The 25,763-nt window shown below is 44.1% G+C and overlaps 1 protein-coding gene across 1 annotated transcript in view; it reads right to left on the bottom strand.

Annotated features, from left to right (window-relative positions):
- Nucleotides 1–25,763, bottom strand: part of cracr2aa (calcium release activated channel regulator 2Aa) — a 106,304-nt gene that overhangs the window by 67,184 nt on the left and 13,357 nt on the right. The window contains exons 2-4 of the mRNA XM_078567715.1: nt 14,339–14,629; nt 8,686–8,797; nt 6,997–7,171 (exon numbers count right to left, since the gene is read on the bottom strand). Of these exons, the coding sequence (XP_078423841.1) occupies nt 6,997–7,171; nt 8,686–8,797; nt 14,339–14,557 (506 nt within the window). The 5' untranslated portion in view covers nt 14,558–14,629. The remainder of the gene's footprint in view (nt 1–6,996; nt 7,172–8,685; nt 8,798–14,338; nt 14,630–25,763) is intronic.

Raw genomic sequence — 25,763 nt, forward strand, 5'->3', positions numbered from 1 at the left:
CATAGCCTTGTATCAATCCCAAACTAATCCAACTGCCCCACAGCGAGTGGTTGGGATCTGGAATGCATTGTCTGAGAGTCTGATGGAGGCAGATTGAATTGTGGCTTTCAAAAGGGATTTAGCTGAGCAGCTGAGGGGAAAAAAAAATTGCAGGGCCACAGGGAGAGCGCAGGAGGGTGGGACTAGGTGAGTTGCTGTTGCAGGGAGTTGGAATGGTCTGGGCAGGCTGAATAGTCTCCTTCTGTGTTGTGCCCATTCTGTGATTCAATATCAGTTGGGATCCTGTTGTTGCAGCTTTCATTACTTTAAAACAATTCATTCGTTAAACATGTCTCGCCTTGAACAAATTGATGCTGGCTGTCCTTGCTTCTCAAAGCTTATTTATTTTAACCTGAATGACAAGATTGTTAGCAACCACTTTCTCCTCCAACAGAACAACTTGCGTGTTTAAGAATAGAAAATTATTGCTTACAGGCTGCAGTGTTTCTTTAGTGACCTCTTTCTGCAGCCTTGGGTACTGCCAGGAAGTAGAAACAATGGCAGCATGCTAAGGATGGCCCAGGGTTAATGGCTGACTTGCTCTGATGGTGGAGGAGGTGGGGGGGGTGACGTGAAGGAGGTTCAGCCATCTACCTGCCAGAGGGGCAGCAAACTTCTGCTATTTACAATTGATGCCAGATCACAAGAGCACTTTGGACAAACAGGAAATTTTATTTCCATCTCAATTGAATGATAATATGGAAAAATTGGTCAAAAATATTTTTCAATGCAAGACTCTCTGGAAACGGAACAGTAATGGCTTATTGTAAAACTTTATAAAGCTCTGTGAATTTTAGTATTAACAAATCATTGAGATCCTTTGAAATTTGGCATTCTTGCATTTGTCCTGATGTGTGAGAGGTGTAAAGCGTTGGCAACATGTCTGCCTTTTCAGCAATATTCAAATAGTTGTATCTTTCTATTGTCTATGTTCATTAAAAAAAAGCAGATCGCAAGTTACATTTTCAAATATTTTTGCATCACTTAGCTAACAAGGCTGTAACACCCGGTAAATCGAGTCTGAATTAGCTGGGAATATAGGAAAGCAAACTAAGCACTGGAGTTCTGATAGAAAGCCATTGACCTGAAATGTTAACTCTGTTTCTCTCTCCATGGATGCTGCCACAACTGCTGAGTTTTTCTGGCGCCTTCTGCTTTTATTTCAGATCTCTAGCATCTGCAGTATTTTGCTTTTATTACAGAAATAAACTCCAGTGCTTATACAAAAGTTAGCGCTTCGAGTCCTATATGACTCTTCTTCGGAACTAAAGACGGGTAGGAGTACGCTGTTGAAAAAGTGGGGAGGGGCAGGTAGAGCAAAAGACAAGGTCAAGGCTAGGTTAGAGGGTGAGGGAGATTAACTGACACAGGGCCATTTATTGCAGACAGAAAGAATAGGTACACACATTGTACCTGTTTCAGCTAAACAAAATAAGTGATAGCCATTCACTGGTTCATTCCTCAGGGCAATGCCTTGACCAAAGTCAAGTTGCCTGGTTTAAATTTCAAACAATGCTTGGCAGTTAACTGTCAGTCACCGTTAACTGGCGCATTCTCCATGGCAATGCCTCTACCATAGTACACTTGCCAACCAATCAGCACTCTCTTCTCATACAGTATAAAGTTGTTGCTTCTCCTGACATTGGTATTCTTGCGATTGTCCTGATGAGTGCAAGACGAAAAGCTTTGACAAAATGTCTTTTTTCAGCAATACAAAAGAGAAAACTGAGGGATGACTCGATAGAGGTCTTTAAGATTATAAAATTATAATTAATATGATAATATATCTGCGCTCCACTAATTCTGGCCTCTTGGGTATCCCCAAATTTAATCATTCCACCATTGGTGGCCCCACCTTCAACTGTCTGGGTCCTAAACTCTGGGATACCTACACCTCTCTGACTCTGTACCTCACTTTTATCCTTTTAGGCACTCCTTAAAATCCACCTTTTTGATCAAGCTTTTGGTTACGTGACATAATATCTCCTTCTGTGGCTCAATGTCATATTTTTGTTTTATCATGTTCCTGGATGTTTATTATTTTAAAGGCCCTATATAAATATAAGCTGTTGTTGTTGGAAGGATTTGATAGCGTAGACATAAAGAAGATTGAGGGTGAGACTAGAACTAGGGGTCATCAATATAAGATAGTCACTAATAAACCTAGTTGGGAATTCAGGAGAAACTTCTTTGCAGTGCGACGAGAATGTGGAACTCATTACCTCGTGGAATTATTGAGGTGAATAGTGTAGATGCATTTAAGGGGAAGCTGGATAAACACGTGAGGAAGAAAGGGATAGAATATTATGTTGATGGAGTTAGATGAAGAGGACTGGGAGGAGGTTTATGTGGAGCACAACAACCAGAATAAACCAGTTAGGGTCAAATAGTCTATTTGTGAGCTGGAAATACTTGGTAATCTGGGACTCGGTCATAAATCATCTGAGCCAAGATAACAAGATGATGTCCAACTTTCCTTTATATTCCAAGCCAGTTCCAGGTTACATTAAATACTTTCTGCTTTACACTGCAAATATGGAAAGCCATAACCTATTTATTGATAATTTATATTAAAAAGGCTTGCATTTAGATAGCATCTTTCATCACCACCAGATGCACCAAAGTGCTTGACAGCCAATGAAGTGCCTTTTTGTCGCTGTTGTAATGTATGAAATACGCCAACCAATTTGTGCACAGCAAGCTCCCACAAACAGTAATGTGATAATGACCTGGTAATCTATTTTTGTGATGTCGATTGTGGGATAAATATTGGCCAAGACACTTGGGATAACTCCCCTGCTCTTGTCTGAATATGCTATGGGATCTTTCACATCCACTTGACAGAGCAAACAGGACCTCAAGTTTAAGGTCTCATCTGAAGGAGAACGCCACTGACAGTGCAACACTCCCTCAGTATTGCGCAGGGGTGCCAGCATCAATTTTTGTGCTCAAGTCCTGGTGTGAGACTTGAACCCAGAACCTTGAGAGTCGAGAGAGCTACCAACTGGGCCACAGCTGTCATAAAATTTATACATAATAAAATTCTGTTTTAAATAGTAATTTGGTGGTACAGAACTTGAGTGTTGCTGAAAACACAGACGTGCTGTCAAAGCTTTTCCTATTGCACTCAGTAGGACAGTTTGTAAAGCCATAAATAGTAAAGGGACCAATAATTTATACTGCATGAGAAGACAATGCTGATTGGTTGGCAAGTGGACTCTGATTGGTAGAGGCATTGCCATGGAGAATGCAGCAGGGAACAGTTAACTGCCAAGCTTTTGTTCAAATTCAAACCAGGCACGTCGACTCTGATTGGTCAAAGCATTGGCATGGGGAATGAACCAGTGAATGGCTGGCCCCCAAGCTTTGGTTTTACATAATCCCAATGTCTAAATGACATTATGCTAAAAAATAATTGCTGTGTCGAGTTAAAACCTGACTGATGATAATGGACTGTTCAGAACAGGGGATTTGTGGGGTGGGGGGGAGGGGGGTTCAAGAAAATTTGCTATGGAAATGAAATACTCATCAGCTTCTTTTTAAAGACATGGTGCAATTACTTATCATTAGCAATTTCTTAAGATTGTCACTGATGAGGAGACTGTCATCAACGTGACACAGAAACTCCAGGAGTTCGAAAAAATCAAAAATCTTGTTGACACTTGGAATTCATCCAATGTGATATATTCAGGGTTCAAGCAGAGTATTTCATCTCACGTCACAGGGGTTAGTAATGAAAATAAAGGAAGATGTGAGGTAGGATGAGATTCTGTCATAGATTTAAAATTGGCAAATGGAATGAGCTGGTATGGGGGAAGGCATCAAAATGTATACTTAATAAAATTCTGTTTTAAACAGTAATTTGGTGGTACAGAACTTGAGTGTTGCTGAAAACACAGACATGCTGTCAAAGCTTTTCCTCTTGCACTCATTAGGACAGTTTGTAAAACCATAAGTAGTAAAGGGACCAACAATTTATGCTGCATGAGAAGACAATGCTGATTGGTTGGCAAGTGGACTCTGATTGGTAGAGGCATTGCCATGGAGAATGCAGCAGGGAACAGTTAACTGCCAAGCTTTTGTTCAAATTCAAACCAGGTGCTTCAACTCTAATTGGTCAAAGCATTGGCATGGGTGGTATAATGGCAATGTCACTGGACTCGTAAGCCAAAAGCCCAGGCTATTATCCTGGGGACACGGGCTCAAATCCCACCACAGCAGCTGGGAGAATTTAAATTCAATTAATAAAGATACTAGAACTGAAAGCCAGTCTTAGTGATGGTGACCATGAAGCTCACATTTTTTTTTAATATAAAAACCCATCTGGTTCACTAATGTTGTTTGGGAAGGAAATCTGCCATCCTTACCTGGTCTGGCCTACATGTGACTCCAGATCCACAGCAACGTGTTTGACTCTAAACTCTGAAATGGTTGAGCAAGCCACTTGGTTCAAGGGTAATTAGGGATGGACAACAAATGCTGGCTTTGCCAGTGTTAGAGTCATATCTCTCAAGACTGAATTCTACTTTCACAAAACGGAAGGACATGGCATGATCTGGACATTTGGATGCTAACCTAAGATTTTCTTTCAAAGGTCATAAGTTCACCTTGGAACTGTCAGCAAGCAGGCCTCTTCCAAGAAATCACCTGATCTTTATGGTACTTGGGGAAGATCTGGTTGTTTGTTTTGAACTGCAATCACTTTAATTGATGGAGGAAAAAATACTGAAAAAGGGAAGGTTAGTAACTCACTGGAAATCACATGGGTGAGAGAACAAAAACTTTAAGTTGTGAACCTGCTTGTTTTGAAGGCAGTCTTGTTGGGGAACAAGCTGAGGAAGGAAAGCTACCCGAGCTGGCTCCCTCTCTCATTTGCCTAAAATTGTGTGTGGCTATCAACCTGTAGCCAGAGAGCCCTCACCTGAGTGTAACTAGTCTGCATTTGGACCTGCAAAGCTGAGACCAGTTAGTGAGAGGTTTCCGACATCTGTCGGGACCAGTGGCCCGTCTGCACACGAGGGAACTCCAGGTTGACAGCATTGGAACCCTACGGACTTTATCCTTTATCTTATAACACCCATCCTCCAAAGCCCATCTCTGCAGAGAGAATCTATCTGTTTGTCTTTTGTATGTCTATGTATGTGTGTGTGTGCGCACGCGCTGGGGGAATTCATTAGGAAGAGATAGATAGTTATACTTCCCGATTATAATGGTATGATAACCAGTATTTGCAACTTGTTAAAAGGAGTTTTGTTTTAAAATAAATTAATCATTCTGCGTTTTTGAAAGAAGCCTGGTCAGAGTCTCTTTTCTTCTGGGTACTAGAAGTACAGGTGCACAATTGGCCATTTCGGAGAGAAAATTAAACATTTAACTTAATGGTACGGCTTGTGGAGTAGTTGGGGCTTGATCATTCGCGCACTTCTCCCATCACGGCCGTAACACCAGCGACGCCCACATCCCATGAAAGAATATAAACAAATAATGGGTGTCATTAGCAGGAATCAGAAAGAACTGTATTATAAAAAAAAAACATCAATTATTCATGACTTTTGTTGGCCAAGGATGTTGAGGGATATTGATCAAAGGTGAGTGAAAATAGATTTGACATACAGATCAGCACGATCGCACTTGTTCTGCCATTCAGTTCAAAGGATTTGAATGGCCTCTTTCTGTTCCCATCTTATTAAGTACCATAACAAACACAATGCCTGCAATTATCTTTCCTAGCCCTCTGCCAATTTCTTGTTGGAATTGGATGGGGCTGGCAGAACATGAATTATGGATAAACTATGCCAGGTCCCAGTATACAAATGCATCCTTTGATTCGCACAAACCGGGGCAATCAATGTAGAATACTTCCACCTGTTAATGGGAGGGCATATTGCAAGTGTACATAAACCAGCAAAACACATCACGCAACAGATTTTTCATTTTCATAATGAGAATTTTTTTCGTTTTTGGGATGTGGGCATCGCTGGCAAGGCCAGCATTTGTTGCCTGTCCCTAACTGCCCTTGAACTGAGTGGCTTGCTAGGTCATTTCAGAGGGCAGTTAAGAGTCAACCACATTGCTGTGGGGTCTGGAGTCACATGTAGGCCAGAGCAAGTAGGGACAGCAGATTTCCTTCCCTAAAGGACATTATTGAACGAGATGGGTCTTTACAACAAGCGATGAGTGTTGTATCGTCACCGTTCCTGAGACAAACTTTCAATTCCAGGTTTATTGATTGAATTCAAATCCCAATATCTGCTGTGGTGGGATTTGAACCCATGTCACCAGGGCATAACTTGGGCATCTAGTTCAGTAACATTAACATTACGCCCCCCCCCCCCCCTCTCCCCTGAGGGCGAGAGGAGTTCCTATCACTCCCTGTGCTCCACATTCGCACTAGAACTCAAAGGACAAGGATATCTGTGCCCCTCCAATCCTGAGCTCTTGAGCATCCCCAATTTTCATCGCTCCACCTTTGGCAGCTGTGGCTTCAGCCGCCTAGGCCCCAAGCTCTAGAATTCCTCCTTTAAGAGAATCCTTAAAGGACCTAGGCCTTTGGTCACCTGTCCTAATATCTGCCTATGTGGCTCAGCGTTAAATTTTGTTTGATGACACTCCTGTGTAGCACCTCAGGATGTTTTACTTCATGACAGCTGCTATATAAATACAAGTTGTTGTTGTTAGCAGGGAATTTTTTTTTTAAAACCAAGTTGAACTGGTAGCCTAAAGGCAGGAAGGGAGGTACAGTCTCTGGTCAGAGGTCATCGCTAAGGGAATGCACAGCTGGTAACCGCCCCAAAAAATGCTTCTTTAAAAATATATTCCAGCCACACAACTAAGAAATGGTCATAAATAATTTGTTGAATTCTGCATCTGAAGCCCAGGTGTAGGGAAGGATCATTGCTTGAAAATAGAGCACGGAGCTGCAAGTGTCTGATTGCGTTGCTGTGAGGCTTCACTTACTCTTTAAAGAGATTCCTTGCTCCCAGGCGGTCCATCAGAGTGTGGAAGTGATGTTCCACATCGTCAGCAGCTGTTGCCAACTGTTGGGCATACCGATTCCGACACAGGCTCCCACGCTGATCCTGGCCTTTATTTATCTTGTCTGCAGTGATCTTTTCCCCAAACAGGAACTGACCTGAATGTCAAAAAGGTCCAGTATTTCTGAGTCAGTTGGCATGTCATAGAATCACAGAACAGTTACAGCACAGATGGAGGCTATTCGGCCCATCGAGTCCCTGCTGGCTCACTGCAGGAGCAATTTAGCTAGTCCCACTCCCCTCACAGGCCTGAATTTCTTTTTTCCCCTTCAGGGACTTAAGAAAAGTCCATTTCCCAGTTCAATCAAACATGCAATTCAAATGATGGCTCGCCTTTAACTGGCTCAGTATCTGTCAATACGCTACTTCAACATGATGCCCCACACACTCATAATAGAAAGCACTCTGTAAAATTCATCAACTTCCGAAACAGTCCATGGGCCGGAATGTTAAGGCCCCATCGCAGCAGGGACGTGGCCGTAAAATGCGCTGAGCCATCCCAAACTCCTTTGGCGGAAACGTAAAATCCCGCTGCGGTAAAATTCCACCCCAGGTGCTTTCCTTTAAGCTCCTGCACTTTAACATTTTATTTAACCTTCATCCATTCAAAAAAATGTTGAGAATGTTTAACTGAAGTTTCCACTTTGGACGTAGATTGTGCAAGTTTTCAAGGGATGGTAATGGTGGTGTCTGGGGCATGGTCTGGAAGGTATGATTCCGTGAGTGTGACCATGTTAGGCTGTTGCTTGACTAGTCTGAGAGACAGCTCTCCAAATTTGGGTGCAAGCCCCCAGTAAGGAGGTCTTTGCAGGGTTGACAGGGCTGAGTTTGCCGTTATTATTTCCGGTGCCTAGGTCGATTTCCGATCCACCTGGTTTCATTCCTTTTTTTTAGACTTCGTAGCGGTTTGATACAACTGAGTGGATTGCTGGGCCATTCAAAAGTCAACCACGTTGCTGTGGGTCTGGAGTACATGTAGATAAGGACAGCAGATTTCCTTCCCTCAAATGAACCAGATAGGTTTTTACAACAATGGTTTCATGGTCACCATTACTGAGACTAGCTTCCAATCCCAGATTTATTAACTGAATTGAGATTCCACCAGTGGGACTTGAACCCATGTCCCCGAAGTATTAGCCTGTGCCTCTGGATTACTATCCCAGTGACAATACCACTACGCCGCCACCTAGCCACAAGTGAAATGGGGGCAGGGGCAGGTGGGTAGGTGGCAGGGCAAGCTGACTGCTGGATTTTATGAGCCCCCACCACCTTCAAACCTGCCGGCAGAGGAGTGTGTAATATAACGCAGGCCATTGTGCATTAACAAAAAGCTTAATTTTACGCAAGTCCTCAAAGTCCTGCAAACGGACACAATTAGCAGAAACTCACCATGGTGATTATTTCGATTGAGCTAATGTGGTCAGGGGGGGTCAGCTTCCAGCGCAATGTTTTATAAATTAACACAAAGATCACAGAAGCTTGAAGCTTCTCAAATTCAGGAAAATTGCGTCACAAAAGCCAAGCGGAAACTCTCCAGGCTGCCACGTCTTAAAACGGTCATGGTACAAACTGTTTAACAAATTGAAAGTTGAACTTATTGCTGTGAACTCACTAAATCCAGTGGTAAATTCCTCCAAGGTTAGGGAACCATTCCCATCCGTGTCCAGAGAATCAAACACATCCTGCAGTTCACCTGAGCTGAGAGGTAGCTCCGTCTGAAGGTGCTGAAAATAAACAAACTTTTCTCAGAGTCATATCCCAACCAACTCTTCACTGCAATAATAACTTCATTGCTCTGGTTACCATAGCAAACACAGATTCACACCAGATATTGGGGTGTGTTGCATTACTGATACAGACAGAACATCAGAAGCAAGTGTGATAGGTCTAAAGGCGAGAGAATTACACCATCGGGGCATGAGGGCAGGATGGGGACAGTCACTCAAATAAGAATTGTGTACAGGAATTCATGTTTTATTTCTTATGCTACATGAGTTAGATACACAAATGCAGCTGGAAGGATATGCCTAGACATTAAAGGAAGCTGGGGACAAGCTGGGCATGATTCAGAACTGCCTACTCCAGGCTATACGATCGTTAGAAAGGACAGGGAAAATGGGAGCGGAGAAGCGGTAGTGATAGAAGACATAATTGAAGCAATGGATTGAAGGGACTCCAGTAGAAGGTGAACACAGGAACAGGAGACCATTCAGCCCCTTGAGCCTGACCTTCCATCCCATTGAATTAGGGCGGACCTGCTTTTGAATTCCTTTTACCTGCCTTTAATCCGTATTCATTGATAACAACACCCAACAGAAATCTATCGATTTCAGTCTTAACCCCCGGCATCAACAGCTTTTCGGGAAGGACTGTTCCAGATTTCCATGACCTTTTATGTGATTTTGCTCCTATCCTCGCTGTCATTTTACGATCTCGCCTTATTCTATTTCTAGAGGAAATAGTTCCTCCCAATCTAACTTATCAAATCCTTTCACATTCTTTAAACTTCTCAGTCGGATCACCCCAACAATCTTTTAAACTCAAGGAAATACAAGCCAAGTTTATATAATCTGCCCTCCTAAATTAACCCTCTGAGGCCCAGTATCGTTCTGGTGAGTCTCCACTGCACCCCCACCACAGCCAATAAAACCTTCTCAAGGTGCGGTGCCCACAACTAAACACAGTATCCCTGAGGTGGTTAGACCAGGGACCCGTCCAATTGAATCACTTCCCCTCCTTTATATTCCAGCCTCCTTGAGATTTCATTAGCCATTTTAAATGATTGTTTTTTGCTCCAGTCCATCAGCTATTAATGATTTGTGCAAATTAACTCTCAAATCTATATTTCCCAGTTTCTCACCATTTTGAACAGACTGTAATCCCAATCTCTCTTGGGTCGAAAATGGGCGGCCTCTATGTTCCATCTAAACTCCATTTGTTAAAGTTCTTTTCCCACCTACTTAACCTGTGTGCCCCTTTGCAACTTTCCGTTCCCATTGTTGCAACTTATTGTGTCCCCTAACTTAAGAGTCATCTGCAAACTTGGATAAACAACTCTCTGCTCCTTCATCATGAGAAGAGATGGTTACAGAGATAGGGTAGGACAAGATTGCAATGATCCCAGCTGAAGTTACCCCTGGACAAACCTGATCCCAAGGTGGAACCTGGCTTGGTGGATCCTAACTTTTATTGGTTTGTTTAGATACGTGGAGAGTAGCTACTGAACAAAGTCACAGCAGTCCGCTGATGAACTTTTAACAAAAGAATAAAACAGTTATTCAACAAGAAAAGATGAACTATATTACAATACTCCTTCACCCACAACTATACCTTTACAGATATATAGGTTTGGAAGGATAACACAAGTCACAAAAGCCATCTTATACTCTAATGTTCAAGGTAAGTACAGTCTATATAAACCAATTGGCGACCTGTGTGTCTATCCAGACATACCACACTCTGAAATCAAGTGACAGATGCCATAGATCCCTCCTCAACTCCCCCAGATGCTTGTTACACTGTAAACCCACCAGCCTCACTGAACTCTGTCTTTCACATGAGGATTTCCAATCTCCACTCGCCTTGGAATCTTCTCCCAAACCAACGCATTCTCTCAGACGCCTTCCACAAGGGTTCACCTCCAGGGTTTCAAACTCTCCTTCCGATGTTCCTCTCTCCTGTGTCACCACGTGTATTCAAGCTTTCTTCCACACACTCTCTCTCACCGACTCAGCTGTCAACAGCACTCCACTGCTTCACATGCCCATAGCAAAGAGTTGTAGATCTTTAGTTGCCTCTTTGGACCTTCTGACTTCTCACAAGCCTTTATATCGCTTTGACTCTGCTTCCTGCAGCTTGGAGCTTTAAGCTGGAAGCTTGGAGCTTTTTTCTGCCCCTCACTCTTAACTTCACTTAACAGGACATCTTCTGGGTTCCTGTCCTTCCTTTGACTAGAAAGTCTGCTTGGGACTTTCCCCCGTTCCACTCCCCTGGATTTTTGGGGATTTTCTTCTTTAGCTTTGGACTGGCTATCTGTCCCCTTTGCTTCAGAATATCCCTAGCAGCTACTTTCAACCAACTTTAGCTTGGAGCTGGCTATTTGAGCCTCCTAGGCTGCTTCTGCCTGGCAGCTGTCTTCAAAACTGAACACAAAAACTGCTGTTTCTAGTTTCTTCTGTGTGTCTGAGGGAGGGACCTGCCTCTCTGGACCCCTGTTGCTAGGCAACAGCCCAGTTTTTCTACTCTTGTGTTTGCTTAACTTCTCTTACAGTCGTAAACTCTCATTAGAAACGCAGGCACCTTTTAATGTGAAACTAAAAACCAACTTGACCTTTTCTTAACACACAGATACAGAAATACAAATCAAACTTAAACATTAAGCAAAAACTCATTCCTAACACCCACCAATACAACTTACTTAAACTATCTTTATTTCCTAACAAAGGCAATAAAGTGCTTTGGGCGCAGGGATTCTGATCTTTTGATTTGAAGCATTCAACAACTGAATGCAAATTTAGGACAGCCAGCACAAGGGGTGATGGGTAATTGGGACTTGGCATAGGTGAGGATAGGGGCAGCCTCATTTTGAATGAGCTCAAGGTTAAAGAGGGTGAAAGATGGGAGGCCAGCCAGGAGGGGATTGTAATAGTTGAGACTGAAGGTAACAAAGGTTTGGGCAAGTGTCTCGGTAGCAAATAGACTGAGGCAAGGGGCAACGATGGGCAATGTTAAGGAGGTACCTGGGCAGTAAGCTCTGGAATTCTTTTCCTAGGCCTCTACCTCTCTCTCCACCTTTAAGACGTTCCTTATAACCCACCTCCCTGTGATTATTTTTACGTTGATAGCAGAAGATTAGGATAATAAAATGATGGCCTTGAACCGTGATGGGGTATTTAAACTGATAGGAGAACAAACAAGTAAATTCCAGTCAGAAAAACAAGAAATGTATCAAAAGCTGAGGTTTCATTGGTGAATAAGGAGATTAACTCAAATTTGAACTAAAAATAGAAGCACTCAGTTTTTACAAACTGAGAACAAAACAGCTGGACAAATACACAGGGAATGCTAGAAAGGAAATACAAGCCAAAGGGCAAATGATGGAAAACTATCAGGCAGCAACTGCCTTTCAATCTGTACATTAAAAGGAAAGGTCACAGTTGGGGTCGAGAGATGGAGCAATGGAGGAAGTGAAGTAACGGAGAGGTTGTCCCAAGGAGTGGTGATAAAATGCTTCACTTCAGTTTTCACAGGAAAGATGAATATTAAAATTGTACAATCACTAGCGGTTAGTGTAGAATAGTTAGTGGGGGTGTAAGGTAATTAGTTAGAGTTAGGGTAGAGGGATCAACAGAGGTTAGCACAGAATAGTTAGGCAAAGTTAAAGTAGTTAGTGGAATTTAAGGTAGAGAAACCACCAGAGGTGAATATAGGATAGTTAGTGGGGGGTTAGGCTCGTTAGTGAGGGTTAGGGTCGTTAGTGGGGGTTAGGGTCATTAGATCGCCAGAATCTAATAGCTTACATCCAAAGATGCGGACACATACATAGCAGAGGCTCTGTCTATGCAAAGGGAAAACGCACTGAAGCACAGGAGAGGCAAACTCTGCTCTTCCACAAAAAGAGAGGGACTGGGAATAGCCAGGAAATTATAGGGCAGATAATCTCAATATAGCACAAATTAACGAGCCAATCTATCTGTTCTGGGCCAATCTTCTCCCGTCTGTTTTTAAAAGGCAGGTTGTGCTCCATTGATCTTCCGACATTCTTCAAAGAAATTGCAGAGATAGAGTAACTGCGGTGGGTGTCGTTTGCTGCTTTTGCACAGCTGCATACAAGAGACTTATGGCACAGGGAATTAAGAAATTGTGGCACATGGAAAGGTGTTGGGGAACAGAAAGAAAAGAATTGGGTTAGGGAGAGGTATTCCAAATTCAAATGTGGTGACTTCCACAGGTGTTTTTATGGTTGGACCCAGCCTTATGTGCGTTCTGACTGAATCATCGCTCAATAACAAGCTGCTTTATTTTCCAGACCTTCTCGAACATTCCAGACTAAGAGCAGCAAACATAGTACACGAGAGACCTTAGAATCTGATTGCTACAACATGCTAACTCTGGTCTTCAGCAGACAATTTACAAGTGCCAAGCGAATCACTTACCCCTTCAGAATTACAAGTTGAAGAAAATAGTCAAGAATGGACTCGTTTAGCAGCTCAAAAAAAAGGTTAAGTAAGTAAATTCAGCAACTACATCTTACAACTGCACAATAAAAGGAGCACTGCCCTCTCCTGGCAATCTGCAGAAATGATGGATAAGGACAACACTCGAACCAGAATAAAAACCACTTGACACGTAACCGTGTACAAACAATTTACCCTTTCCCTGATATATTGGAGAAGACAAGCACAAAAAAAATCAAAAAGGCCAATGGAATGTAAGCCTTTATAACTCAAGGGCTGGAAAATCAAGGAAAGGATGTTTTACTACAGCTATACAAAGCTCTGGCCAGACAACTTCTAGAGAATTCTGGGTCCTGCACCTTCGGAAGGATCTGTTGAACTTGTCGTGGGTGTTGGGCAGTTTCACCATAATGATATCAGGGTTAAACAGGTTAAATTATGAGGACAATTTGTGAAGGCTAGACCTATATTCCCTTGAATATAGAAAATTATGGGGAGATATAATTGAGATGTTTAAGATGATTAAAGCAGTTGATGGAGTCGATAGAGGGAAACTATTAAGCTATTGAGGCGGGGGATCAATTGATTTTTGTTAATCAAGGGATCATGGAATCAAAATGGATAGAGAGAGGTCAGATACAGGTCACCCGCGACCTAATTATGACGACTGAACAGGCTCAGGGGGCTGAATGGCTTATTGTTCCTAGAATATTGTATTGTCAAGGATTGTAAATGATGGAATAAGGCTGAAATGGGAACTGAAAATGCGCAAAAAAGCTGTCAACTGCTACGAAGGAAGCAATCAGTGATGGCCCATCAACACCAGAGAGCTCCTGACTTCCAGTCAGGCAAAGCCCAGGAGCTACAGCGGGAAGGGCCATTTATGTTGCATCTCTAGAGATTCAGATTGACAGGGAAAGAATCCATTCAAACGCATTAGCGAACAGCAGAAATACACAAAGCTTTGGCTTGAGCCATTTTTTAAAAAAATTTTGAAAGCAAGCTAAAGGATCAGTTATCAAATTTCAGAAGCAATGATCAAAACACATTCCATTAGCGTGTGTGTAAATCCTCATCCTCAAGTCTCACCTGCATATCTGCTCGATTAATAAAGCCTTTCTCTGCTCGGTCACAGATCTGAAAGAACTCCCGAGCTTTCTCCATCACAGCCAATTGTCCATTACTATGCATCTCAGCCCTCTCCCAGTCAATCATCTCTAAACCCCGCAGTAGTGACAAGCCATTGTCATCTTCCCGTTGAGTTTTACTTCTTGTTTCCGCTGAGGGTACTTCATCCAAAGCTGCCATGATCCACGTCCAAAATCAGGAGGCCACATCTGCCTCTTCCGAGCTCCAGCCTCTTGAATTCACCTGTGTTATCTGGAAAAGAAAAACAAAACTTTTTTAGAAATCTTTGTTTTATTTTGTTAATAAACTGGACGTAACTGAAAAGGAGAATTAAATTTTGAAGAGCAACAAACAGGTACCAATAGGTTCATAAATGAGTTGACCAATTCATTACCAAACACCGAGAAGCTGAAGATTTAACAATTCAATGGAAAGTTAGCCCATATATATTAAAGTTCGCTAGTGTTTTAGAAATATCTGCTCACCTTATTCATCAGCTACATTTTCCAACTTATTAAAAACAGAAAAACGGCCAAAGGAGGGGAATAATCAACAAAAACATTTTGTATTGATACACCCAACAAGACAAAAAATTGGAGCACTAATCAGCCCGCTAAGCCTAAGATAATTTAATCATTCCAAATACAATGGGAAACGTCTTCCTTATTTTGTAATGGAATCCGTTGTTGCCAAGCTTGTATTTCCTGAGGCAGACCCTAACTAAAAAACGGAAATGAAGGAAGGAAACCGGCCCTCCCAGTTTCTAAGGAAACGAAAACTGAAACTGGGATTTGGAAATGAAAACTCCTGGACAGACTGAAAGCGCTTGAGGCTATAAAAAGGGATGCAGAGCCATCCAAGCTGGGTGCTAGCAGTCGATGAGACTAGTGGTGCTGTACAAGCAAGTTGAAGATGATAGAGGCCAGACCCAGAGGCTGAAAGTAAGCTGCTGCAGCAGTTTCTGTTACTTGGAGATAACGTTGGTGAACCTACACCATCCAAACCGAGTCAAGGAGGTTCTGCCAACTTGGTGCCATCTGTGGTGAAGACTGTGCCCGTGGAACTCGGGTTGGTTGTGCACTGCTGTCAGATGGGGATCAGGCTACATCCTAGAAGAGGAGCCGAAATTCTTTGCGGAGAAGACAGAGTTTTGAGGGACTTTCTGACTGAGTTTGATGACCTATATGCTGTGTGGATTGCTGAGCCAATTTGTAAGGTCTGTCTTAGCTACATCTGCCACTTAATGTATAACTTCTAACTTACAATGGACCCCAATTTTCCTGTTAATGCATGTTTAACTTATGTTGATTCTGGATATTAAAGTGTAGGAGTACTAGTGTACAATCTAAGATATTATTTAGTGTTTGCTTTTTTAACTTTTGTAAAGTAAAAATTCTTCTGTTTTATAAACTGGCTTCATTCTTTTAGTAAATAATAGATATTTCAGATTTCCTCTTATTTTTAAAAAATGTTACAGGTCTCTACTGAGGTTGTAACAATGTAGAATCCAGCCTTTTATCAAGTGGTAAGTGTTGTCACGCCCATGGGATTTAACAAAAACAAAAATACCTGGAAAAACTCAGCAGGTCTGACAGCATCTGCAGAGAGGAATACAGTTAACGTTTCGAGTCCGTATGACTCTTCACCAGAACTAAGGAAAATTTGAAAAGAGGTGAAATATAAGCTGGTTTAAGGGGGGGTGGGACCGGTAGAGCTGGAAAGAGGGCCGGTGATAGGTGAAGATAACCAAAAGATGTCATAGACAAAAGGACAAAGAGGTGTTGACAGTGGTGGTATTAGCTAAGAAATGTGCTAATGGTGACATTAAGGGTAGAAAGCAGGACGAGCAAGGTACAGATAGCCCTAGTAGGGGTGGGGTGGGGGGAAGGGATCGAAATGGGCTAAAAGGTAGAGATAAAACAATGGATGGAAATACATTTAAAAATAATGGAAATAGGTGGGAAAAGAAAAATCTATATAAATTATTGGAAAAAAAGGGGATCAGAAAGGGGGTGGGGATGGAGGAGAGAGTTCATGATCTAAAGTTGTTGAACTCAATATTCAGTCCGGAAGGCTGTAAAGTGCCTAGTCGGAAGATGAGGTGCTGTTCCTCCAGTTTGTGTTGAGCTTCACTGGAACAATGCAGCAGGCCAAGGACAGACATGTGGGCATGAGAGCAGGGTGGAGTGTTGAAATGGCAAGCAACAGGGAGGTCTGGGTAATGCTTGCGGACAGACCGAAGGTGTTCCGCAAAACGGTCACCCAGTCTGCGTTTGGTCTCTCTAACGTAGAGGAAACCGCATTGGGAGCAGCGAATGCAGTAGACTAAATTGAGGGAAGTGCAAATGAAATGCTGCTTCACTTGAAAGGAGTGTTTGGGCCCTTGGACGGTGAGGAGGGGGGAAGTGAAGGGGCAGGTGTTGCATCTTCTGCGGTTGCATGGGAAGGTGCCGAGGGAGGGGGTTGAGGTGTAGGGGGTGATGGAGGAGTGGACCAGGGTGTCCCGGAGGGAACGATCCCTGCGGAATGCCGCCAGGGGGGTGAAGGGAAGATGTGTTTGGTGGTGGCATCATGCTGGAGTTGGTGGAAATGGTGGAGGATGATCCTTTGAATGCGGAGGCTGGTAGAGTGATAAGTGAGGACAAGGGGGACCCTATCATGGTTCTGGGAGGGAGAGGAAGGTGTGAGGGCGGATGCGCGGGAGATGGGCCGGACACGGTTGAGGGCCCTGTCAACCACCATGGGTGGAAAACCTCGGTGGTTGATAGGGCCCTCAACCGAGTTTTTGGAATGCATATTTGGAAATCCCAATCAAAACTTTAGTTTGAACACTATAGAATTCACTAAAACCTCAAATCAGAAGTTACATTCGTGCCAGGCAATGACCATCTCCAACAAGAGAGAATCTAACCATTGCCTCTTGATATTCAATAGCATTACCATCACTGAATCCCCCACGTTCAACATCCTGGGGGTTACCATTGACCAGAAACTGAACTGGCCTAGCCATGTAAATACTGTGGCTACAAGAGCAGGTCAGAGGCTAGGAATCCAGTGGCAAATAACTCACTTCCTGACTCCCCAAAGTCTATCCACCATCCACAAGGCACAAGTCAGGAGTGTGATGGAATACTCTCCACTTGCCTGGATGAGTGCAGCTCCAACAACACTCGAAACTTGACACCATCCAGGACAAAGCAGTCCATTTGGCATCAGTCGATTATGGAGTGTTTGCCAGTTGTGAAATGGATTTAATGAAAATTAGCGTGTCAAAAGAATTTCTGGCACATCAGGTGAAGTCACGACTGAATCTCCTCTTGAACGATGGCAGCTGTGCAGTCAGAGAAGGGCCAAAATACTACATGTTCACGATCGCTGAACGGCAGGCTTACTGTGGAGGGGAACTCCTGGTAAGAAAGAAAAACTTCCAAAACCATTTTGAGAGATATGTGATATGATTATCAAGACTGATCTAATTAAATTTTGTAATAGCTTGAGTTGGATATGGTTTTTTAATTATTTGTTTATGGGATTTATTGCCCATCCTTAATTGCCCTTGTTCAGAGGGTATTTAAGAATGCTGGTGGACATGTAGACAGATTCCCTTCCCTAAGGGGCATTAGTTTTTATGACAATCAGCAATGGTTTTGTGGGCATCATCAGACTTTTAATTCCAGATTTTTATTGAATTTAAATTTCACCGTGTGCTGTGGTGGGATTCGAACCCTGGTACCCAGAGCAATACCCAGGTCTCTGGAACACTTACTGAGGTTTTCCACCCACGGTGGTTGACAGGGCCCTCAACCGTGACCGGCCCATCTCCTGCGCCTCTGCCCTCACACCTTCCTCTCCCTCCCAGAACCATGATAGGGTCCCCCTTGTCCTCACTTATCACCCCACCAGCCTCTGCATTCAAAGGATCATCCTCCGCCATTTCCACCAACTCCAGCATGATGCCACCACCAAACACATCTTCCCTTCACCCCCCCGGCGGCATTCCGCAGGGATCGTTCCCTCCGGGACACCCTGGTCCACTCCTCCATCACCCCCTACACCTCAACCCCCTCCCACAGCACCTTCCCATGCAATTGCAGAAGGTGCAACACCTGCCCCTTTACTTCCCCCCTCCTCACCGTCCAAGGGCCCAAACATTCCTTTCAAGTGAAGCAGCATTTCACTTGCACTTCCCTCAATTTAGTCTACTGCATTCGTTGCTCCCATTGTGGTTTCCTCTACATTGGAGGGACCAAACGCAGACTGGGTGACCGCTTTGCGGAACACCTTCGGTCTGTCCGCAAGCATTACCCAGACCTCCCTGTCGCTTGCCATTTCAACACTCCACCCTGCTCTCATGCCCACATGTCCGTCCTTGGCCTGCTGCATTGTTCCAGTGAAGCTCAACACAAACTGGAGGAACAGCACCTCATCTTCCGACTAGGCACTTTACAGCCTTCTGGACTGAATATTGAGTTCAACAACTTTAGATCATGAACTCTCTCCTCCATCCCCACCCCCTTTCCGATCCCCCTTTTTCCAATAATTTATATATATTTTTCTTTTCCCTCCTATTTCCATTATTTTTAAATGTATTTCCATCCATTGTTTTATCTCTACCTTTTAGCCCATTTCGATCCCTTCCCCCCACCCCACCCCCACTAGGGCTATCTGTACCTTGCTCGTCCTGCTTTCTACCCTTAATGTCACCATTAGCACATTCCTTAGCTAATACCACCACTGTCAACACCTCTTTGTCCTTTTGTCTATGACATCTTTTGGTTATCTCCACCTATCACTGGCCCTCTATCCAGCTCTACTGGTCTCACCCCCCCTTAAACCAGCTTATATTTCACCTCTTTTCTATTTTTCCTTAGTTCTGGTGCAGAGTCATATGGACTCGAAACATTAACTGTATTCCTCTCCGCAGATGCTGTCAGACCTGCTGAGTTTTTCCAGGTATTTTTGTTTTTGTTTCGAATTTCCAGCATCCGCAGTTTTTTGCTTTTATCCAGGGATTTAACACTCTCCTCGTTCTGAATTAGAATGTCGTGGGTTCAATCCCATTCCGGAGGCTTTGGTACAAATTCTAGGTTGACTCAGAGAGTGCTGCACTGTCGGAGGCGCTGTGGATCAGATGTTAAAGGCGAGGCGAGGCCTCATCTGCCCTCTCCGGTGGATGTAAACGATCCCCTGGCATCGTCAAAGAAAAGCAGGCAAGTTCTCCTCCATGTCAATTTATCCAGAGTCTCTAGTTGTTATCACATTGCTGCTTGTGGGAGCTTGCTATGTGCAAATTGGCAGCTGTGTTTCCTATATTACAAGAGTGACTATGGGTGGAATCGTGTGCCATCCCCCCTGGCGAGTTTGGCAAGGGGGGGCATTAAATCAGGCATGAGGGGACCCCACTGCCTTCCACCTCCACCCGGATTAAATGAGTGGCAGGAAGGCCCACAGACAGCCTTCCTGCCCTGCCGCCAATTGAGACAAGTGGGCAATAAATGCCCCACTTAAGGGTCTCATCCTGCCGCTGCTGGTATTAACCCAGTGGTTGGCGGGGGACGCGCTATGCAGGAAGCATGACAAGCAAACTCCCGTTGGAGTTCCTACCAAGCTCCCGGTGTTGGGGTGTGGGGACATAGGCACTCAGTGGCTGATCGAGGGACCCAGCATAGGAAAGGGAGGAGGGGGGGTCACTGAGAACCATCCCCTGCCCTTGCTGCCAAACACTCTCCCCCACAACCCCCACCCCATGACCACCCTCTCGTCATCACTCACCTCTGGCCTGGGGTCCAGTGATGATCCTAGGCCTCAGGGTCGGGGGTGAGTGGGCCATCACCTACAGCAGCCTCGGCTTCCCTGGTGGTTCAACAGAGCTGCCGGCCTCTGATTCCCTGACAGCTCTCAGCAGGCGGGTCCTGCCCCCGTGCTCCATGGTCCCGGGTGAAGGTCCACTGCTGTCCAGTTAAGTGCCTGAGTGTAAAAAAGGTGCAGCGGGCCATCCTGAAACAAGGCCACCCTGGGCTCTCACAGGCTCCAGCCGACAGCCGGGGCCCTCGATGTCCCCACAAGGCTCCGGCCTACACTCCAAAAGTACTTTATTGGCTGTAATGCACTTTGGGATGTCTTCAGGGCTTTCTTTCTGCATGTCGCTGGGTATGTTTTTAAAAATTCAATCAGGGTGCCACATGCCCAGTACAGGCATTTAAATATTACACATTTTTTAAAAGCTATTTTTAAAATCCTCATTTTTAAAAGACTGCAAAAGATGGAGTTCAGGGATCATCAAAATTCTCCTGTGGATTGAAATTACCCTGTTGCCAGTGAGAACAAAAGGGGTACATTACTGACGGATGTGACATGTTGTAGGTCAGACCAAAAGGTATTAAAAGCCCTTAGACACCTCATTGTAATATGGCCTTCCCTTCAAACACAGAGGCCTTTGGCTGTCTGAAACCACAAACGTTAAAAACCACAGCCCAAAATGCTTTTCGAACTGACTCACCACCTTATTTGGACAATGACTCTACACTTCACAAAAGGTCACATAGCTAAGGGTGGTCATCTTTACTCCCTGCGGTTGAAACCTAACAGCAGACATCAACTAAGCAGCCAAGGTACCCAACAGCAATACCTTGAAAGAGAAAGAAGGCTTCTCTTTTATCCTGTTCCAACTTCAAGTTCACCAAAGAGATCAACCACCTGGCAGATCAACTACAGGAACCTTCACAGCTTCTGAGAAACCTCTGCCCATCAAGACTCCAGCCAAAGCATCAACTCAACTAACATCAGGCCTGCAACAAAAGAAAGACTGAGATAAATTTCATTTTTATAACTACTGTTTTTACCTTCATCAGTATCTAACTTGTGTGTGATAATCAAGTGAGAGAGAGAGATGGCATTTTTGTTAACCTCCAGGGCAAGTGTGTGAGAAATAAAACAACCTTCCTCATGTTTAAATGCACAATACCTTGCGGCTGGAAACCATTTAAAATGGGGCAAATCACTCTAAGGGTAAGAAAATTCACACACCTCACACATTAAACAAAAGCTTTAATCACGGGACAACAATAAAATGCACAAACCCTGTCCATGACAATGGGATGCGGGCGCAACTGGCAAGGCCAGAACTTATTGTCGATCGCTAGGTGCTCTTGAGAAGATGGTTGTGAGCTCCTCCCCTTGAACCTCTGCAGTCCATGATCCAGCAACAGTGAAGGAATGGCCGATATAGTTCCAAATCAGGATGGTGTGTGACTGGGAGGGTAACTTGCAGGTGGTGTCCCCGTGCATCTTCTGCCCTTGTCCTGCTAGATAGTGAAGATTGCAGATTTGGACTGTGCTATCGATGAAGGCCTTGGAAAGGTCCCTGCTGTGCATCTTGTAGATGGGTCACACTGATGCCACTCTGCCCCTGTAGTGGAGGGAGTGAATTTTAAGGTGGGGGGCATGAAGTGCTTTATCCTGGATGGTTTCGAACTTCTTGAGCGTTGTTGGAGCTGCATCCAGGCAAGTGGTAATGTCGCTGAACTAGTAATCCAGAGACTCAGGCTAATGCTCTGGGAACATGGGTTCAAATCCCACCAAGGTAGCTGGTGGGATTTGAGTTCAGTTAATAAATTTGGAATATAAGACTCCTCAGCAATGGCAAACATGAAACTATCACTATCATGAAAATCCATCTGGTTCACTACCTTTAGGGAAGGAAATCTGTCAACCTTACCTGGTCTGGCCTACATGTAACTCCAGGCTCATAGCAATGTGGGTCTGAAATGGCCAACCATGCCACTCAGCTCAAGGGAAATTAGGGATGGGCAAAAAATGATGGCCCTGCCAACAATGCCCACATCCCATGAAAAAAAAAATTCCATCACACTCCTGACTTGTGCCTTGTAGATGGGGAGTCAGGAGCTGAGTTACTCACCAGGAATCCCAGCCTCTGGCCTGCTCTCGTAGCCACAGTGTTTATAAGACTGGTCATGTTCAGTTTCTGGTTGATGGTGGGGGATTCAGCGATGGCAATGCTGTTGAATAGCAAGGGGAGGTGGTGAGCTGCTTTCATTGGAGATGGCCATTGCCTGCCACTTCTGTGGCATAAATGTTACCTGCCTCTTATCCTAGGCTTGGATGTTATCCAAGTCTTTCTTCATGCAGGCATGGTTAAGGGATTACAAATCGAATTAAACACTGTGCAATCAGTGAACATCCCCACTTCTGACCTTAATGAAGGAATGAAATAGTAGAAGTTACATTTTGGAGACAGATCATTTAGCCCAACATGTCTGCCTGTGTTTATCCACCATGCAATGCTCAAATGAGTACTTTATCTTGAGTTTTTTACTAAAAAGCATGGCATGGAAATGAAAGCGTAGGGTAAATAAAGATAAGGAAACAATGCTGGGGACCAATGTGGACAGGGCATTGTGTACTGACAGTGCTTTCAGGCAAACAGTATCAAAGTTTGGCAGATGACACAAGATAGGAAGCATTGGGTAATTATGACGAGGGTTAAAAGAGACTTCAGGGCAAATAGATGTCAGATGAAATTTCATGTGGAGAATATATTGAGGTAATAAATTTCAGGAGGTAGTGCAATGGAGGTAGACACTACGGACTAGTGACATTAAGTTTCATAAATAACAGCAGTGTACAAAAGCAAAGCAGTAACGTTCAACTTGTCTACATCATTGGCTAAACCCCAGTTAGACTATTATAATTTGCATTGAACATCCTATTCTAGAAGGAGGCTTTATGGTGCAGTGGGTAGCGTCCCTGTCTGAGCCAGAACCTTCGGTTCAAGCCCCACTCCAGGGCTTGATGGTCAAGGAAAGTGCAGTTATAATGTGGCCAAACAGGTTGAGTATCAACCTGAAAACCCTTTCGATGGCAGGCGATAAGAGTAGGAGAGATTCCTGGTCAGACATGTCATGGGAAGAATGTTGGAGCCTCTACCATCACTATCCATAGCTCCAGATTACAACATGCATGTAAAAAGTGCACATTACGACAGCAACTTGGACTCCACAAGTGAACTATAACACACCACCCTATTTTAGGAGGACATCAAGGCTATGGGGAGAATGTAGAAAACATTCTCTGAGATGAAACAGGGTTTTGTTATGTAGAGAGATTAGAGGAACTAAGGGAACAAAAAAGAGGAGGCCTGACAGAGGTCAAACAGACCCATTGACTCATGGGAGTCCCTGGCTTGTGACTGACCAAAATGGAGAAGGATCATCTGGGAAGGCACCAAACACATCAAGAGACTTGGTCAGGAACATGCTGAGGGGAAGTCAAGGCATCGGAGGGACTTCACAAACCTCCAAATAACCCATCTGCCCAACCCTCCCAGCACCACCTTCCCCATATTGACAGAATCTGCAGATCACCCATTGGACTTATCAGCCATTTCAGAACCCATCGAACCCAGATCAAAACACGTCATCTTCAATCCCAAGGGACTGCCTAAGAAGAGGAGGAGAATTTATACCAGCTTCTCAAAGGGAAGAGGAAAAGCATTTGGTGAAAAAGATTTACAGGGCTTGAAAACGGGAGTAAAGGGATTGCTTTTCAGAGACCTGGGACAGGCAAGATGGACCGAATGTCTTGGAAAATTCCATGAGTCTATGGATACAGTACAAATGATATATACTACATACATTCACTATGCTTGTGTAATCCAAGCAACAATGCTACACACCCTAAAAAGATACAAAGATCATTAGTTTTAGACGTATTTGGTGCCCTTTTTGTTCACACAAGTTTGGTAATAAAAATCAGATACCGTTCTGCATGTTACCAGTGTCAGCTTTCAAGTTAATGACACCCAAGGCTTTTGTGGTGGAAGATCATCTCATTATGCTATTATTGTTCTCTTTTGTCTGATAATCTACATCCTGTTTGTTTTTTAATTATGCCTGTTGTACTATTGAAATAGTATTTGCCAGATGGCTTATTCATGAATTTATTATAATCCCAGCCAATTCTTATTAACATAGTAAACATTTGCAGAATGAAAGAAGTGTACAATTGGACTACTGGAACAAGTATGCTGTCACCAAGGCAACGCATCTTTCTGTTCGCCTGACTTGACCAGCAAGTTTCTCGAGGAGTTTCTAACAGATGGTTTGGACTTTGAACCACTGTGCTACTTTATTCATTGGCATCACTGGCTAGGCCAGCATTTATTGCCCATCCCTAATAAGAGTCAACCACATTGTTTGTGGGTCTGGAGTCACATGTAGGCCAGACCAGGTAAGGACAGCAGATTTCCTTCCCTAAAGGCCATTACTGAACCAGGTGGGCTTTTACAACAATCAGACTTTTAAGTCCAGATTTTTATTGAATTCAAATTTCACCATCTGCTGTGGTGGGGTTTGAACCCAGGTTCCCAGAGCATTACCCAGGGTCCCTGGAACACTAGCCCAGTGATAATACCACTACGCCTCCCTCAACCTAAACAAAGAGAAACCTACTGAATTACCAATAAATACATCACTAAAGCAAGGCAGCAGATTTTTCTTTTTACTCGTTCATTGGATGTGGGCGTCACTTGCTCGCCAGCATTTATTGGCCATCCCTAATTGCCCTTGAGAAGGTGGTGCTGAGCCACCTTCTTGAACCGCTGCAGTCTATGTGATGTAGGTACACCCACAGTGCTGTTAGGGAGGGAGTTCCAGGATTTTGACCCAGCGACAGTGAAGGAACAGCGATGTAGTTCCAAATCAGGATGGTATGTGACTTGGAGGGGAAACTTCCAGGTGGCGGTGTTCCTATGTATCTGCTGTCCTTGTCCTGCTAGGTGGTAGGTGTCATGAGTTTGGAAAGTGCTGTCAAAGGAGCCTTAGCGAGTTGCTGCAGTGCATCTTGTAGGTGGTACACACTGCTGCCACTGTCTCAGCGGTGGAGGGAGTGAATGTTTAAGGTGATGGGTGCGGTGCCAATCAAGCGGACTGCTTTGCCCTAGATGTGTCAATCTTCTTGAGTGTTGTTGCAGCCACCCTCATCCAGGGAAGTGGAGAGTATTCCATGACACTCCTGACTCATGCCTTTAGATGGTAGACAGGCTTTGGGGAGTGTTTTTTAAGATAGTTAAAGGAGAAAGTTAAAGCTGAGCAGACAAACAGGCGGCATGGGGAGGGTGGTGGGGAGCGGAGCGAGTGGTCAAACGAGACAGTGGAGAAGTCAAACTGGAGGTTGTCACCATACATGTGAAAACTTACTCCATCTCTCCAATTTACTAGGGGTGGGGGTGGAGTGGAGGGAGATATGGTGTAGAGGGGCTCAAGGGTTGGTTCTTGGAGTACTCCGGAGATAATGGTGCATGGGTAAGATGATGTTTTCTTGATGATTGTCTTCAATGGAAAGTGGAAATCAATGCCAAGACATCATT

The sequence above is a fragment of the Cetorhinus maximus genome, chromosome 22 (assembly GCF_964194155.1).
Source record: "Cetorhinus maximus chromosome 22, sCetMax3.hap1.1, whole genome shotgun sequence".
Taxonomy (NCBI): Eukaryota; Metazoa; Chordata; class Chondrichthyes; order Lamniformes; family Cetorhinidae; genus Cetorhinus; species Cetorhinus maximus.